This window comes from Hypanus sabinus, chromosome 6, assembly GCF_030144855.1.
Source record: "Hypanus sabinus isolate sHypSab1 chromosome 6, sHypSab1.hap1, whole genome shotgun sequence".
NCBI classification, from domain to species: domain Eukaryota; kingdom Metazoa; phylum Chordata; class Chondrichthyes; order Myliobatiformes; family Dasyatidae; genus Hypanus; species Hypanus sabinus.
The window spans coordinates 24,002,116-24,019,710 of record NC_082711.1 but is presented as its reverse complement, the minus strand read 5'-3'; the positions used below and the strand labels follow the sequence as shown (position 1 = coordinate 24,019,710).

Genomic DNA, 17,595 nt, shown 5'->3' with positions numbered 1-17,595 from the left:
TTTCTTGGCTATGACGTCATAGAACACTGCAGCCACAGAAACTGACCCTTTGGTCCATCAAGTCCATGCTGAACTATTGATCTCCCTTCAATTTGCACCCAGACCATTGCCTTTCATAACTGCTTCATGTAGCTATCCAAACTTCTCAAGTATTAAAATTGAACTGGTATCCACCACTATTATTGCCAGCTTGCTCCACACTCTGGCCGCCCTCTTGGTGCAGAAAGACATTTCACCCTTAACCCTTGACCTGTAGTTCTAGTCTCACCCAACCTCTGGGTGGGGGGGAGGGAAGTCCTCCTTACATTACCCCATCCATACCCTTCATAATTTTGTATATCTGTCAAATCTCCCCTCATTCTCCTATACTCAGTACAGTATGGTACAGCTATATTCTTGAGGGTAATTGGAATGGATCTGATGATCTAGCTGGTGACTAACTCTTATTCTGCTTCTGATTTTGTCCCTCTTTGCTTTATACGTGAAGATTGACTTACCTGGGCTCTGGTGTATTCCATTTCCATCCTTGGACCATTGTCCCAGTTAATCCAGATCTTGTAACCTTGGATAACAACTTTCACAGTTCACTGCTCCACCAATTTTGACCAACAATCCCCTGGTTTACACCTGATTGACAGGCATGAATATGCGATATAGATTTATTTGTGTCATGCCTCTAATTTAAAGCTTCCAAAGTACTGTTGATGTGCAAATGAGGAAATGAACATTGACTGTTGATTGTGTAAACCACACAGAAAATACTCCTGGAAATTAGGGGATGGTAATAATTTTTACATTTTTATTGCACATTTGAGATACCCCCAAGCACTTCACAGCTTGTGTCATTTTTAAATTTGGAAGTATGGCAAGCTCCCACAGTTAGTAATGTGTTAATGATCGGATAATCTGCTTTAGTTATGTGAAATCTGCTTGAAGAACTCAGTGGGTTGAGCAGCATTGGTGGGAAGAAAGAAATAGTCAACATTTAGCTTCAAAAACCCTCTGTCATTTTTTTGTTGCTCCAGATTCCAGCTTTTGCAGTCTCTTGTGACTCAATCTGTTTTAGTGATTGTGGTTGAGGGGTATATGTTGATGAGAGCAATAAAAATAACTCTTCCATTTAAAATTTTTGCCCTCTCACCTTAAGCCCTTGCTTTCTAGTTTTAGACTCCTCTACCCGGGGGAAAATGACTCCTCCTCATTTTATAGACCTTTACAGGTATACCCCGCAACCTCTTGTGCTTCAGGAGAAGACATCCCAGCCTATCCAGTATCTCCTTTTAACTCAAGCCTTTCAGTGTTGGTAACTTCCTTGTGAATCTTTGCTACACTCTCTGAGCTTAATGACATCCTTCCAACAAGGTAACCAAGTGTGCTGTCACTAACATCACGTGCAGTTGTTACATGACTTAACCAACTCTTGTACTCAGTGTCCTAACTAGGGATGTTAAGCATGTCAAATGACTCCATTACCACCCTGTCTTGTGTCACCATGTTCAGTGACTTGTACCCCTGGGACTTGGTTCTACAACGCTCTTGCTGTGCCGGTTGCATTGTACATCCTGCCTGGATTAACTTGGCAAATTTATTTATTGAGATACAGCATGAAATAGATCCCGGCCCTTCAAGCCATGCTGCCTAACGATCAGCCAATTTAATCCTAGCCTAATTACAAAGACCTATTAACATGTCAACCAGTGTGATTTTGGACTGTGGGAGGTAACTGACTTAACGTTTGTCAGAGTTGTATTCCATTTCCATCCTTGGGTCATTGTCCCAGTTAATCCAGATCTTCTAATGTTGGATAACAATTTTCACAGTTCACTGCATCACCAATTTTGCCCAACAATCCCCTGGTTTAATACTAGCCTATTTACGGACAATTTACAATGACCAACTAACCTACCAACCGGTACATCTTTGGACTGTGAGAGGAAACTCACGCGGTCATGGGGAGAATGTACAAACTCCTTACAGGCAGCTGCAGGAATTGAACCTGGGTTGCTGACTGTAAAGCATTCTGCTAACCACTGCTCTACCGTGCCACCTAATAAATAAATGATGAACAACAGAAGGCCCAGCTTCAGTCACTATGGCACCCATTGGTCACATAACTGTAATCTAGAATATCTACCATCAAGGATCCATTTGTATCAACTTGCTGTCTGACTAGTGTGATAGCTCGAGTTGAGTCTCTCACCATTGGGTGGCCCAGAATTTGAAGCAAGTTTTTCACACACTGACACACAAGTTTGTAAACACAATATTTGTTGTGCTGCCTCTTATCCCTGGCAGGGACCTTGGCATCAGCAGATCCTCCGAGGTAGCAGCAGTGTGAATGAGATGCTGAGTCAGGTACAGTTGTTCAGAAATGTGTTTACATTTTTGATAGCATGATTTGTCCTCAGAAGTATGGAAACAGTTTAACTGGCGAGTCTCCAGCACACATAAATGAAATGTTCCCAACCATTCATTTCAATGGTGGTTGTAGTTTTTCACATACTGCTTTATATGGTAGCTTTATTAATCAAATAATTCAGGAAAAAAAATTAGAAACAATGCTAGAAATATTTTGTGGGTTGGGTAACTGAAAGTGTAACATTTCAGTTGTAATGAAAGGCCATTAGCCTTAAAACCCTCCATGGGTGCTGCCCAACATATCTAATATTAACAGCATTGTCTGCTGTTATATAAATTTTGAGCATCTGTAGTATTGTACTTGCTGACTAATTTGTATGTTCAGTAAAGTATTTTCACTTTGAGGTGTTATGCTTTAAATAACCATGTTTTGTGTTAATCATCAGCTGAAAAAAAAGTGGCAGATTCTTTTAATAACTTGTTGGACTTGCATATTGTGAGAACGAGCAGTTTCAAGTTCCTGGGTGTCAATCTCTGAGACCTAACCTGGTGCCAACATATTGATGCAGTATAAAGAAGGCAAGACAGCACCTATGCTTCATTAGGAGTATTTGATATGTCTACAAATACTCAAAAACTTCTATAGATGTACTGTGGAGAACATTCTGACAGGCTGTATCACTGTCTGATATGGAGAATCTACTGCCCAGGACTGAAAGAAGGTGCAGAGGGTTGTAAATTTAGTCAGCTTCATCTTGGGTACTAGCTGACAAAGTACCCAGGACATCTTCAAGAAACGGTGTCTCAGAAAGGCAGCAATATTGCCCCCAATACCTACGGCATGCTGTTTTCTCACTGTTACCACTAGGAAGGAGGTACAGAAGCCTGAAGGCACACACTCAGCGAATTAAGAACAGCTTCTTCTTCCCCTCTGCCATCCGATTCCAAAATGGACATTGAACACCTGAACACTACCTTACTTGCTTATTATGTATTATTTCTGATTTTTAGAAATATAGAAGACCTACAGTACAATACAGGCTCTTAGGCCCATAAAGCTGTGCCAAACATGTCCTTACCTTAGAAATTACTTAGGGTTACCCATAGCCCTCTATTTTTCTAAGCTCCATGTACCTGTCCAGGAGTCTCGTAAAAGACCCTATCGTATCCGTCTCCACCACCGTCACCGGCAGCCCATTCCACACACTCACCACTCTCTGTGTAGTAAAAAAAATAAAAAAAAAACACAACTTACCCCTGACATCTCTGTACCTACTTCCACGCACCTTAAAACTGTGCCCTCTTGTGCCCCCATTTCAGCCCTGGGGGAGAAAAGAAACTTCTGACTATCCACACGATCAATACCTCTCATCATTTTATACACCTCTATCATGTCACCTCTCATCCTCTATTGCTCCAAGGAGAAAAGGCTGAGTTCACTCAACCTATTCTCATAAATCATCCTCCCCAATCCAGGCAACATCCTTGTAAATCTCTGCACCCTTTCTATAGTTTCCAAGTCATTCCTGCAGTGAGGCGACCAGAACTGAGCACAGTACTCCAAGTGGAGACTGACCAGGGTCCTATGGTGGCATCTGTTAGTCTCGCAAGACCATGGATCTGCACCTGGAATGGCTTCCAGGGCACAGGCCTGGGCAAGGTTGTATGGAAGACCGGCTGTTGCCCAAGCAGCAAGTCTCCCCTCTCCATAATACCAATGTTGTCCAAGGGAAGGGCAAGGGCAGATTCAGCTTGGCACCAGTGTCGTTGCAGGAGTTGCCAGACCGAGGTTGAAGGCAACGTCGGACTGCCTTTGGGACTCCGGCTCTGGATCGTTTTTAGGGTGTTCTCCCAAAACCTTTCCCATGATTGGGTATGGCCGCAAAGCAGCGGGGGTTTGAAGTCAGTTTTCCCTCTGTTAGATGGACTGCCTTCCTAGGCTGATGAGATCCATCTACCCAGGCTGCAACATTACCTCTCAGCTTCTAAGCTCAATCCCACTATTGATGAAGGCTAATGCACTGTGTTTTTTTGCATGATTTTTAATTTATTCAATATATACTGTAATTGATTTACTACTTATTTTTTCTTTCATAATGTATTGCATTGAACTTCTGCTAAGTTATCAAATTTCACTACACATGCCGGTGATAATAAACCTGATTCTGATTTGTCAGCTGAAAGTTTGAGCTGGTACTTAACATTATAGGTTGTCCTCTTAAGGACATGGTTAAACTGAAGAGGGTGCAGAGAAGGTATGAGGATATTGTCAGGACTAGATGGACCAAGTTATAGGGAGAGTTTGATCAGGCTAGGCTACTACCTGGAATGTAGAACAATTAGGAGTGACCTAATAACAGTGTTTAAAAATTTAGATATTTTATAAGGTTAAATTTAGATATTAGATAAGGGTAGGGGAGTCCAAACTTAGGGGCGTAGGTTTAGGGAGAGGGAGGAAAGATGTATAAGGGATCTGAAGAGAAACTTTCCCACACACAGTGCAGAGTACATGGAACGAGCTGTCAGAAGAAGTGGTTGAGGGAAGTAAGTGATATCATTTTAAGAAGCATTTGGATAAGTATGTGCAGGGGAATGGTTAAGAGCGATATGGGCCAAATGCAGGAAAATGGGACTTGCTGAGTGGTCGGCATGGACTTGTTGGGCTGAAGGGCACGTATCTGTTGCATTGCTCTGCCTCTGTGATTATGTATGGGATTGTTCAGGAAACCAGCATAGACTTGATGGGCTTAAAGTGCCCTCCTTCTCTGTAAAGTGATTTAGAAATATCCATTTCCTGTGGTCTCTAAGCATTCATAATTAGAATGACAAAAGCTAATTAATTGTGTGTAGATGCCCAGGTGTAAACAGCTAAGCATTTGGTGCATTGTGAGAGTTAGCTGAACTTATTGAAGATGCTGTTTGCAATACTGTTTGTGTGTGGAAATTGACTATTCATCGAGACAACTGGACATCATAAAGTCATAATTGATAAAGGCTGTGCACCAGCATTTTAACAAGAAGCTGTTGAAGCATATTTGTTCAAAGTTTGCAAAGTTTAAAGTGTATTTCTCCAATAGGTGATGTAAGCTTATTCTTTTTGTTCCTTACACTCACTTTCCAGACATCACAAATCATTTTATAGCCAAATAAATAGTTCTGGAGTGCTGCAACAAAAAAAAACATTAATAGTGGTGAAATAATTCTTACAATGTTGAATGAACAATTAAATATTGGATAGAGCCTGGGAATAGCTGGTTGACCTGTTGTGCTGAGAACAAAGTCACAGGGGAGGCACTGAAGTTAGTACATATTGAAGTGTTCTATTCAGCAAAAGCAAGCAATAGGCATCATATTGGAAGAAGAGGCCTGTCTGACCCAATGTTATGACTTTTTAATATGCTAAAGGTCAAAGGTAACAGCAGGACAATTCTGTAGTTAAAGTGTATCTACAGTGCTTCCTTTGAATTACATGCAGATTTCAAACACCTTTGCACCCACACCCCAGACACCCAAAATGAATGCTAATGCCCACTGACTTGAGGCCACATTCATGCAAATGCAGGCATTTGAGGTCTAAGTGGAGTGTTTATTTGATTGCGATTGACCCCCACCTGCAGCTCCAGGAAACCCATGGTCTGAGATGCATATTAAATTCAATCTGCAATTCGCATTCAAATTTGAAAAAAGCTGCTGTTGAATTTAATATTTGCTATATACCCTAACTCCAGCATACACCCTGACAGACTGCCTCTGAAATAGTGTCAGAGGATCATTTATGTCCAGAGAGATGAGGTGACCCCCTCGATTTATCAGTGCCTCATCTGAAAGATTGTGCATTTATTGATTTGTAGTAGTTATTATAAAGCAGATTACTTACCAAATTATTTTCTCCTGTCCATCAGTTGAAATTGTTTCACTGTTGAATTCTGGTTTTGCATGAGGTGAGGTGTATTTTGTCATTCCCACATGAATTTTACTGTGACTATATAAAGTTTTTTTGACAAGAACAGGCCATTCAATCCAACAAAGCTTGCCAAATTCCTATTCTCAAAGTGTGTTTGAAAAAACAATTGAGATCTTTCGAGTCATCCCTGCACTCCATTACCCTCTGTACAACTGAAGATTATATTGTTTTCTCTTTCTGTTCTGACAAAGGGACTTGAACAGAAATATTAATTCTGTATGGATATTGCCTGAGCTGCTGAATGTTTCCAGAATTGTCTGCTTTTTTGAGGTTTTCGCCATCCAGAGTGTTTCTTGTTTTTTTTCCCTCTGACCTACGTTAATCAATGTCTGTGAGTAATTTGGGGGAAAAAGTATAAGATTCTGTTAGCTAAAGAAGTGTTAATTCTTAAAGAACATTGTTAGAAGTCCAATGTTTTTGCTCATTTTATTAGCCATATTTAACCAGTTATTGAATGCTAAGTTTTCTTGACTTTCCTGTCTGAAACTCTATTTAGTTCAGTATTAATTTCATTGTGGATCTTGCCAGGTTCTTGCACATACTCATTCTAGTTTTGTACACAAGGTTTAACTGATGTTAAAATTCATGCTCTTTTATTCTGCTGCTTTGACTTAATTTGAAGTGATTAATAGGTTCATCTTGTCTATACCATTTAATACTTGTTTCCCTTGTGAAGATTCATTGTGGGCACATGCAGTGTGAACTTTGAAATCCAGTTGCATTCTTTCCCTACAGCCAGCGGGTGTTTATAGTTTGCTTTCCTTTTGAATTAGGTGATTCAGCTGCTGAAGGTTGGAAAAGCAAAAGAGGTTTCCTATAATGCTTTGGCAACACACATCATTGCAGAGGATGGTGACAACCCTGAAGTTGGGGAAGCACGGGAAGTGTTTGATCTGCCAGTGGTTAAGGTAAACTTTGTATTCTTCAGTCAATCTGTCATTTCAATAAAATGTTTAAAGCTGTTAAATAACTCATTAAAAGTGTCATGTTTATTTTTCTCTCAAGTCTATTAGCTGAATTAATACCCAAAGCTACTCCAAAATTTAAATATCAGAAGAGTTTAATTTAATTCACTATTGACTGGTCTTCCATTTCCTTGTATTTTGTGAAGTGTTTTCAGATATTAAGCTGCAATTTCCATGAGCCTTGCAGAATAATAGGACAGTATAGAAGAAAGACTGCAGTCTATCAAATGACTATTGTCCCTCAATAACCACAGGAATGCTGAAGAGCAGATAAATGAGCAGATTTTGGAAAGGTGCAGAATTAACAGGGTTGTTATAGGTGATTTAGTACTAGGTAATGAACAAAATAAACAGGATTACTAAAGAAACCGATTATATTGAAATAGTTATCAAAAGATTAAAAATATATGTGATATAGTAATATGCACTTCTTCACTAATGCATTAAACAACAAGATTATACATTTAAAATGCAAGTTGAAGTTATATTTTATTTCTTAAAGACATATCAGTGTGAAGGCTATTGTTGCTTAGCCTGAATAAAAACATTAAACTGTGGGGGGGGGGGGGGGTAGTTGGGGGCAGTCTTTGACAAAGCAACACGCTTATCATGTTGGACATCCAATCAAATTCAAATTTTTTGTTTTAATGGCTGCAAGTGTTGAAAATCCTGATTTGCAAAGATATGCTGTTGCAAATGGAATTAAAGCTTCCACAGCTTGCTTTACAATGTAAGCATAGGCTTCTCTCAAGGAACACCAGAATTCTCCAAGGCTTTTTGAGTTAAACTCCAAATGTGATTTCTATTGGTGACAAAGTCACAGGTACTGCTAATACTTCTGTGGTCTGTTGCCTATGTACATTCATAAATTTCAGTTAGAGGTTAGAGAAAATAAAGACGTAATTTTTATCCCCATCCAAATTCACAAATTCTCAGGTTAACCCTTATCTAGAAACCATGCACATTGGTTGACAGCATCACCACCACACAAGGACGTATAGAGGAGACAGTCAATTATACTCAAATCCTTGAGAAAACACAAAGCCTTTCATCCAAAATCCTGACAGCCCCAAAAAACACTGTAAATAATGCATCTGAACTCCTGAAAAACCTTATGTAGTATTTCAGACCAAAGATCTAACTTGATTTAAACATTTTTTTAAAATATAAAAGTTCTCAAGTAATCTTCTAGTGCAGATTATAAAATCAGAAACAATACATTATCATCAACATATTTGAGAGAGCAGGTGACTTTTTTTAAATGTTTTTTTTCCATGAATTAACTTTGTATTTCTACTTTTCTTTAAACATTTGATAATCTTCAGCTGTCACAGATGTGCATTACTTACATGGAGCTTTTACAGAGGGGCAGAAAATTAGCTTTCCCTAAAAGTGCACCAATCCTCCCAGAATACCACTTGTTGTTTGAGCATGTACAGACTTTTTTTGTCATTATTTCCTAAACAATGCAGTATAACAACTATTTTACATAGCATTTACATTATATTAGGTATTATAAGTAATCTAGAGATGATTTAAAGTGTACGGGAGGATGTGCGTGGGTTATCGTGGATCAGGATCGAAAAAATCGGTAGTTCTCTTACTGAGTCGGAACAGGTACATCCGGTATTATTTAGCATCAGTTAGCCAAACGTTTGTCGTAGTATGTAGTATATATTTTACCCTTTTATCCATATAAAACGCTTAAGAACATATGTTTCAGTGCCGGGGGATCAAAAACCCCAAACCCAATAATTAAACCACTGCGTTGCTTAGTAATAATTGTAGCTTTCATTGGGGCAGGGCCTTTCTCACTTTATCCTTTAAAATTGTTCCGATTGTTGACCGACTTTCTAATGACCGATGGCGTTTCACCTCTTTCCGATCGCTTTATTATTTCCACCTTATTTTCAATCGTTATCGTGATTATTTTCATGAGCAGAAACACTGCAGATTCAGATCTCTGCCGCTGGGTCCTAATGCCCACCACACTGAGCCAGGTTAAATAAGGTCTGGGGTTTCACCAGGTCCTAAGGTCCACCGCATTGCGACAGGTTGAATAAGGGACTTGAGCATCCGTGAATTTTGGTATCCGCAAGGGGTCCCGGAACCAATCCCTCGCGGATAAGGAGGACCGACTGTAAGTCGGTTTGGGTATGGTGAACGAGAAATCTGCACATTTTTTTTCTTTTGAATTAAAATCTGAAAATCCTAGAATGCTGCCTGGATTAGAGGATTTTCGATAGATACTTTATTGATCCCAAAGGAAATTAGTGTCACAGTAGCATTACAAGTGCATGGATATACAAATATTAGAAATGAAGTAAGAAAGAAAAAATAAGTTATCTCAACCAGCCTAAGAGGGAGGGGGGATCATCACTTCCCTGGCTATAAATTGATTCGTTATAGAGCCTAATGGCCAAGGTTAAGAATGACCTCATATAATTCTCTTTGGAGCAGCGCACTTGTCTTGGTCTATTACTAAAACTGCTCCTCTGTTCAACCAAGATGGCATGCAGTGGGTGAGAAATGTTGTTCAGAATTGCCAGGGTTTTCTGTAGGAACCTTTGTTCTGCCACAGCCTCCAGTGTGTCCAGTTTGACTCCGATAACAGAGCCAGCCTTTCTAATCAGTTTGTTAAGCCTGTTGGCATCCCCCGTGTTGATGCCACAGCCCCGGCACACCACCGCATAGAGGATTGTGCTGTTGGAAACAGACTGGTAGAACATGTGAAGGAGAGGACGTCTCCTCAGGAAGTAGAGCTGGCTCTGGCCCTTCTTATACACAGTCTCTGTGTCGGTGCTCCACTCAAGTATGTCATCCAGGTCCCCCACATTCTCACCGTCAATAGTAACAGGGAGCACGGCAGCCTTAGTCTTCATAAACAACACACACAAAATGCAGGAGGAACTCAGCAGGTCAGGCAGTGCCTATGTGAAACACCCTGGTTTCCTTGGCTGTGTAAGTGTAGAGAAGAGAACTTCCAGACAGAGTGACAGACGGCGCACGGTGCTTTTTTTTTGGACAATGTTTTTCTAGCTGCTTTTGCTTAATTCACACTGGATTTCATTTCATTTTCATTTTCTTTGGTGCTTTTCCAGGTTTTTTTTTCTCAAAGTTCAAAGTGAATTTAATATCAGAGTTCATACATGTCACCATATGCAACCCTCAGATTCGTTTTCTTGTGGGCATACTCAGTAAATCCAAGATCCATAATAGCATCAACGAAAGTCTGTGCCCAACAGAGCAGACAAACGTCAAAGTGCAAAAGACACCAAACTGCAAATACAACAGAGAAAAAACAATAAATAAAGTAACATTAAATATTGAGAACATGAGATGAAGAGTCCTTGTGAGTCAATGGGTTGTGGGAAGAGTTCAGTGATGGAGTAAGTTAAGTTACCCCCTCTGGTTTAAGAGCCTAATAATTGACAGATAATAATCGTTCCTGAACTTGGTGATGTGAATTCTGAGGCTCCTGTACCACTTGCTGATGGCAGCAGCAAGAAGAGAGCCTGACCTTCATGGTGGGAGTACTGATGATGGGTACTGCTTTCCTGCGACAGTGTTCCATGTAGATGTGCTCAGTGGTGGGGACGAGTTTATACGTGATGAACTGGGCTGTATCCACTTCTTGTAGGATTTTCTGTTCAAGAAGATTGGTATTTCTGTACCAGGCTGTGATGCAGCCAGTCAACATATTCTCCCCCACACATCTCTGCAAGTTTAACAAAGCTTTAGATGTCATGCTGAATCTTCGTAAACTTCTAGGGAAGTAGAGGCACTGCTGTGCTTTCTTCGTAATTGCGCAATGAGGTATTGAGGCCAAGGTCTTGAAGCTTATTGATTAATTTGGCGAGGATGATAGCATCAAATGTTGAGCTATAGTCAATAAAGAGTATCCTGAAGTATACATCTTTGCTGCCCAAAAGTTTCAGGGTTGAGTGAATAGCCAATGAAATGCCATCTGCTATGGACCTTTTAAATGGAAATAGTTTATGTCCTGGGAGCAGGAGGATGTATATGAGATTATTCATGCCTGCTTTGCTGTCCATAAGGATAGCTTGAAAAACTTGTTTTACTGTATCTTGGTATATGCAACAGTAATAAACCATACAGATGGGTTTATAGATGAGCTTACCATCCATTCTTATTTTGTTTATTTCTTTATTCTTTCGTTGTGGTTGGAACCCTTTACATTATCTTTAGTTTAAAGTTCTTTGCAAATTTTTGTTTCTTTTTTCATGAGCTGTTCTCATGAGGGCAATATATTTACGTTTCTTTGTGGCAGAGTTCTTTGCTGCACAGTTCCCCAAACAAATAAACTTGTGTGGTGCAAGCCTTTTTAGCAACTTGTTCGTCCTGATGGAAAACTGAGATTAATCCAATGCGAATTTTATCACAATTAACTTGCAGCATTTCCTTTTGAGAATATCAGCTTCAAAAGCTCAAAGATGATGAATTTTCATTGAACCAGCTTATTGGATGCCAGTAGTGTTTATTTGCATTCTGTCTCCTGCTCCCTTGTAGTTCTTGGTTGCAGTTGCATTGTACCTAATGCTTCCAGTGAAATCACAATCAACATTCCACTGCTGTTGGAATTAATCTCTGTCTTAAGTTAAAATATTTATTACAAATAATGTCACTTAACATTCAGTGGAGTACACCAGTTGCCAAGTAGGTGAACTTTCTTAAATAGCATAAATGATGTTTCATTTCTGTCTATACATAAATGCATTCCTCCAATTTCCTTTCGCAAGTAGTGTTATTGTAATATGAACAAAGTCACTGGAGAGATGCAGCTGGTGTATACATAAAGTAGTCTTATTTGATAGAATGAGACACTCTGAAGGAAGAACCCTGTTCGATCTGATATTTCATGTCATTTTATATGTTAAAGATAAAAAATACTGTATTTACAATGTATCTACAGTGCTTCCTTTGAATTACATATAATTTTCACTCCTCCTACTTTATACTCACACTCCAGGCATCCAAAATGAATGTTAATCAGCATTATCTGTTTTCTTCAATCTGTTAGTTCACAGCTCTAGGAACCTGTTGTCCAGAGCTGCATTTCAAATTTGACCTACAGTCCATGTTCAGGTTGAAAGATCGGTTGCTGAAGTTAGGATGTGTCGCAAAACATTAACTTCACCTAAGTCCAGACTGTACCCTAGCTCTGTCATAGAGCAGATCAGACCCAGCTGGTATAAATTGTGGATGGTAAAGTGAGACTGTTGCAAACTATATGCAGTGTCTTGTAAATATATGCAGTCCACCAACGTTTGCTCACATAAATGTGTATTGCACCCTGGGATTTTGATCTCTTTTTTTTCATTTGAAGCTACTCCATGGTTGCTCTGGCAGTGTGCTTTGGGTTCTTGTCCTGCTGAAAGACTAACTTCCTCCCCAGTTTAAGCTTTCTGGCAGAGGCTTGCAGTTTAATCTCTGTACTTAGCAGTATTCATCTTCCCATTAATCCTGACCAGATTTCTAGTCCCTTCTGCTGAAAACATCCCTATAGCATGATGCTACCTCTACCATACTTTACAGTAGGGTTGGTGTTACATGGCTGATGCACGGTATTAGATTTATGCTGCAGGTACCACTTAGTGTTGAGGCCAAAATGTTCCATTTTAGTTTCGTCCGACCACAAGAACTTCTTTGACATCTTTGCAGTAACTTCTAAGAGATGCATTGCAAAGTCTTTGCAGGTAAGGATTTGCTTTTTATAGCCTGGGCATTTTTTCTTGCCACTCTTCCATAAATAGCCTTTTGTGCAAAGCCTTGGGGATTGCGGAGCCATAAACTTCATCTCCATTGTAGCCACTGAATTCTGCAGCTCACTTGGAGTGACTTGGCATCACAGTAGCCTCCCTTCCAAGTACCTTTCTTCTCTGGCAGGTAAGTTTAGAGAGGCAGCCTGACCTAGACAGCATTACTATGGCTTCATGTTTTTTCCACTTTTTCATGATGGGCTACACTGAGCACTGAGGTATTTCAGTGCCTTTGAGATGGTCTTGTAATCATCTCCAGATTTGTCTATTATCTCTATTATCGTCTCCCTGACTTGATTGATCTTTTGTCTTCGTTTTGATTTGCTGTTTTGAAAATCACGGGTTTTGGAATTTTCCTTTTAATTTGACGTGATGCACAATGTTTTGTAGATGAGCACAATAAAATTCTACTTGAATATATTTTAAAATTAGAAAATGTGACAGTAAAATGTGAAAATACTTCTGGAAGCTGAATACTTTTTCAAGGCACGGTATTTATTTTGGTCATAGGTTGACATCCCACTCCAGAGACCAGAGCACATAATATTGAATGAGCTCCTTTGGTGTGGTGTTTAAGGAATGTTAGGGATTCTGCCAGTGAGAGAAGAGGATTGATAATCGATATGCAGCACGGAATCTTTCAAAAGCAGTACCTTAGTATTTATTAGTATGCATTCATATGAAATTAATCTCTTGTGCTTACTTAAGGGTCATGTTTAATTCTGAGTAACATAGTTAGCCATGGGTGAAACAGTGCGCAATTTGACGTTGCAAATATTCATTCATAAATGTGGGTTTGGCCGGGAAGGGCAGATATATTTCTATGAAGGTTTCTGGGACCGTGGCAGTTTGTGTGGCGACTTTTATTTTTTGAGTGGTTTATATTTAATGAGCGCTAGGCTACTTTAGATGCCCTGCTGAGAAAGAGCCAAGTAATTTACAGAGACATGAAGATCAGAGCAGAAGAAAACAGTATCTTTCCTTCTATGCGTTTATGTGGATATGCATTTCTACCAAAGGAGATGTAAGGTACTCCTTCCCTCCACTAACATGCAGATCACCTCTGGGCAAGGTGTAGCACCTGCTTGGTCACCCTGATCAGGGTGACACGAACTCATGGAAGTTGCTGGTGGATGGTCGTATGAGCAGCTGGTGCACATCAAGTCCTGGTTATGTGACCACTGCAGTTAGGCAGACAGTATCTGAAGAGCATTAATAATGGTTGGGATTACCCACCTTGTAAAGACACTGTCGAGAAGAAGGTAATGGGGAAAACACTTCTGTAGAAATATTTGGCAAGAACAATCATGGTCACGGAAAGGTTGTGATCACCATGTCATACGACACAGCAGATAATGAATGGTGTTTTAATAAATTACAGGGCTTAGGAGAAATTGCAATATGGAACTTTAAATATAACTTAGTCTTCTTGTATCAAACATTTTAATGCAATATGTGGAAAATATTAAATGTATGAAATTAATTTACTTTTTCTTCTTTTGCAGCCTTCCTGGGTATTTTTGTCAGTTCAGTGTGGCCAGCTCCTTCCGTATCCTTTCAGTGTTGTTGGAGAAGGATCACTCAATGGACGTGGGATTTAAAAGTTGCAGTTATAGCCTGCCATAGGATTGTATAGCTGATGGAATTACTTTTGTTTGTTTTTTCTTGATGGGAGGGGGTCTGATGAGCACGCCAATCTCAGTATGAACATGCACTGGGTGGAACACTAGTGACAGTGCTTTTGTTCGGTGACTGTCACTGATGTGGATTTGCAGGTGGATAAAATCCTTCAGCTTCTGTAATTTGTCAAAAATTGTAGCCAGGATGTTTAGTAGTTTTAAATGCTGTGGTCTCATCACGTGGGGGTGGGATCTCAGGTTTCATTCTTCATCACTGTTGTTAATCACATAATTTATTTTGCTTTTATTTCTTAACTTAAAATACTCAGAGTAAATGGTTTCTCACCAGAAGGAGGACAGATATTTTCAGGGATTACAGCTTGCCTTTCACGGGTATGTTGCTACTGTTTATTCTGTATATTCCTCAAGCAAGTTTAGTATTTGTTTTGGGACTGACAACCTCAGAACATTACCAAATCACTTTGCAGTCCATCAGTACATTATAAGTAGAATCATTTATAAAGATTGGCACCTCTGACAATAATATTCACGCTCTTCAACTGTGTACAGTGCTGTTAAAAGATGAACTTCCATTACAGACGCAGACTACTATGACATATTTCAGTTGTTTATTTTGCAACTTCCATGTAAATCTCTGGGCCCTTTGTAATTGCTATTACTCCATTCCTTTTAAATTATCCATTTAGTGTTGAAGCCAAATGCTCAGTCCTAATTGCCCTTGAGAAAGTGGTGACATTCCACCTTCTTGAACCACAATGAATAATTAACATGTTGCTTATAATTAAACTGTGAGCCTTGTTATAACTGGGGCCAAAGTATTAATTTTTGCAGCACTCTGAACCTTCGTCTGTCACCCAGAAAAAGACCTATTTACTGTTTCTGACTGTTAGTTTTTCTATCTGTGCATGTATATTACCCCCAGTAAAATATATCCGTGTACTTGCACCTTTCTGTTTCAGGTGTCTGCGGAAGATCGCAACATATTGTGGGCCTTGATTACCTTCCATGGAGGAGACTGTCAGCTGAATCTTAACAAGGCTTGCACCCATTTGGTAGTACCAGAACCTCAGGGGGTGAGTGTTCCTTTAGTAGCTTGTTGACACATGGGATGAAATTCCAACTAGTTGTATTCACTGTTGCATTTTTTTTGTCATCAGTGACTGAATGGCATATAGGCCGGCATTTCCTTTGTCAGTTAATGGGGGCCATGATGCATTGGTGTTCTGCTGTGTTTGGTTTCTCCCTTAATGGTGGAAGGCCCATTTTGTCTTAGTAGACATGATTAATTTTGAAGCTTACAAGATTTATTCTTCTGCAGTTTGTAGCCAGACAAGTCTACATGCTCGCATACCTCCAGTTGCCTGATTTTTCAGCAGATGAAGAATTGGGTGCAGTGTGGTTGGGTGAGAAAGGCAATTTTTAAAAAATGTGTTCCTTTTTTAAAAAAAAACAACAAATTTAGAGAGCACCTTGTCTTACTAGCACTTTGCCGTCTTTCTCTCTGTCCTCACTCCTCAACACCCTCCATAAAAAAAAACAAGGTTGCCTAATTGTCACTGCATTTCTAAATCAAAACTAAGTGTTTGTTGGGTTGGTTATAACATGTTTTGGTCTAACTTTAATCAGAGGAGGTTTTGGAGTCTTGTAAAATTCAAAACCAGCATTCATTCCTTAAAAGCACCTTTATGTTATTGGGTTTATATTGATGAAGTACAATTAATTTGGTTTGTTATACCTCCGTAGAAATGAGCTGTTAGGTCTACTTGATGGATATGGGTATTCATACTTACTGACAGTCTTCACTTTTGCCTGTTACTTTCCCCTTTCCCAGATGCCAGCCAGGTTTCCACATTTATTATAGTACAATCCCCTTTATAACATAATTATTAAATCTTCTTCCATCACACTTCCATTAGCCATAGTTAAAGTTAAAATCTGTCCTGGGCCTTATAGGCTCATAGGCTGGAGCTTATGCAGGCTTCCATGGCGTGAAGCGACTGAGCGTACGAGACTCCTTCACCCCCCAGATAGGACGCCAGTCTGTCACGAGGTTAATCCCCAGCATTTTGCCGGTACCCATTTTCAGCTGGGTAGACTGGAGCAGTGTGTGGTTAAATGCCTTGCTCAAGGACATAACACGCTGCATCAGCTGGGGCATTCGCCATAGGAACATTAACAAATTAAAACCAGAACTTCAGCCCCCAATGTAGCTGTCCCTTCAGGGTTAATGCTCCATTCATATAATTTTTCATTCTATTCTGTATCCCCTGTGATCATGCTGTGTTAAAACATGCTCATTATTTTCCTTAAGTTTTTTTTAAACCAATGTGTTTGCTAGTTTTGTAGCAATGGAAACAGTTGCTTTTTACTCCAAAAAATGCTGTAATTTTGAAATCATTTCTCTTTAAATGTTTGGTTCTGAAATATTTGTGTGCTTAAGAAGGCTTATGGAATGCTTGCTTTTATTAGTTAAGACATTGAGTTTAAAAAGTCAAGAAGTTATGTTGCAACTTTCTAAACCTCTGGTTAGGCCACATCTGGAATATTGTATCCAGTTCTTGTTGCCCCCCTATAGGAAGGATGTTGAGGCTTTGGAGAGGGAGCAGAAGATGCTTTCTGGTTTAGAGGGCATGTGCTATCATGAGAGGCTGGACAAACTTGGGCTGTTTTCTTTGGAGTGGCTGAGGAGAGATTTGATAGAGGTTTATAAGATTGTGAGAGGCATAGATTAGACAGAGTTATCCCAGGTTAGAAATGTTTAATACCAGAGGTGTTTTTGTGTTGGAGCAGGAGGAAATGGTGTTGCTGGTTAAGAGAGAAATTGCCTTTATCTATGTTGTTATCATGAATGAATTGCTGTTTTTGAAGTCCAGTTCTTTTAAAGGCTC

General features: G+C 39.6%; 1 protein-coding gene across 1 annotated transcript in view; it reads left to right on the top strand.

Moving 5' to 3' along the window:
- Nucleotides 1-17,595, top strand: part of paxip1 (PAX interacting (with transcription-activation domain) protein 1) — a 133,442-nt gene that overhangs the window by 8,995 nt on the left and 106,852 nt on the right. Inside the window, exons 2-5 of the mRNA XM_059971856.1 lie at nt 7,096-7,230; nt 14,573-14,616; nt 15,016-15,079; nt 15,667-15,780. Of these exons, the coding sequence (XP_059827839.1) occupies nt 7,096-7,230; nt 14,573-14,616; nt 15,016-15,079; nt 15,667-15,780 (357 nt within the window). The remainder of the gene's footprint in view (nt 1-7,095; nt 7,231-14,572; nt 14,617-15,015; nt 15,080-15,666; nt 15,781-17,595) is intronic.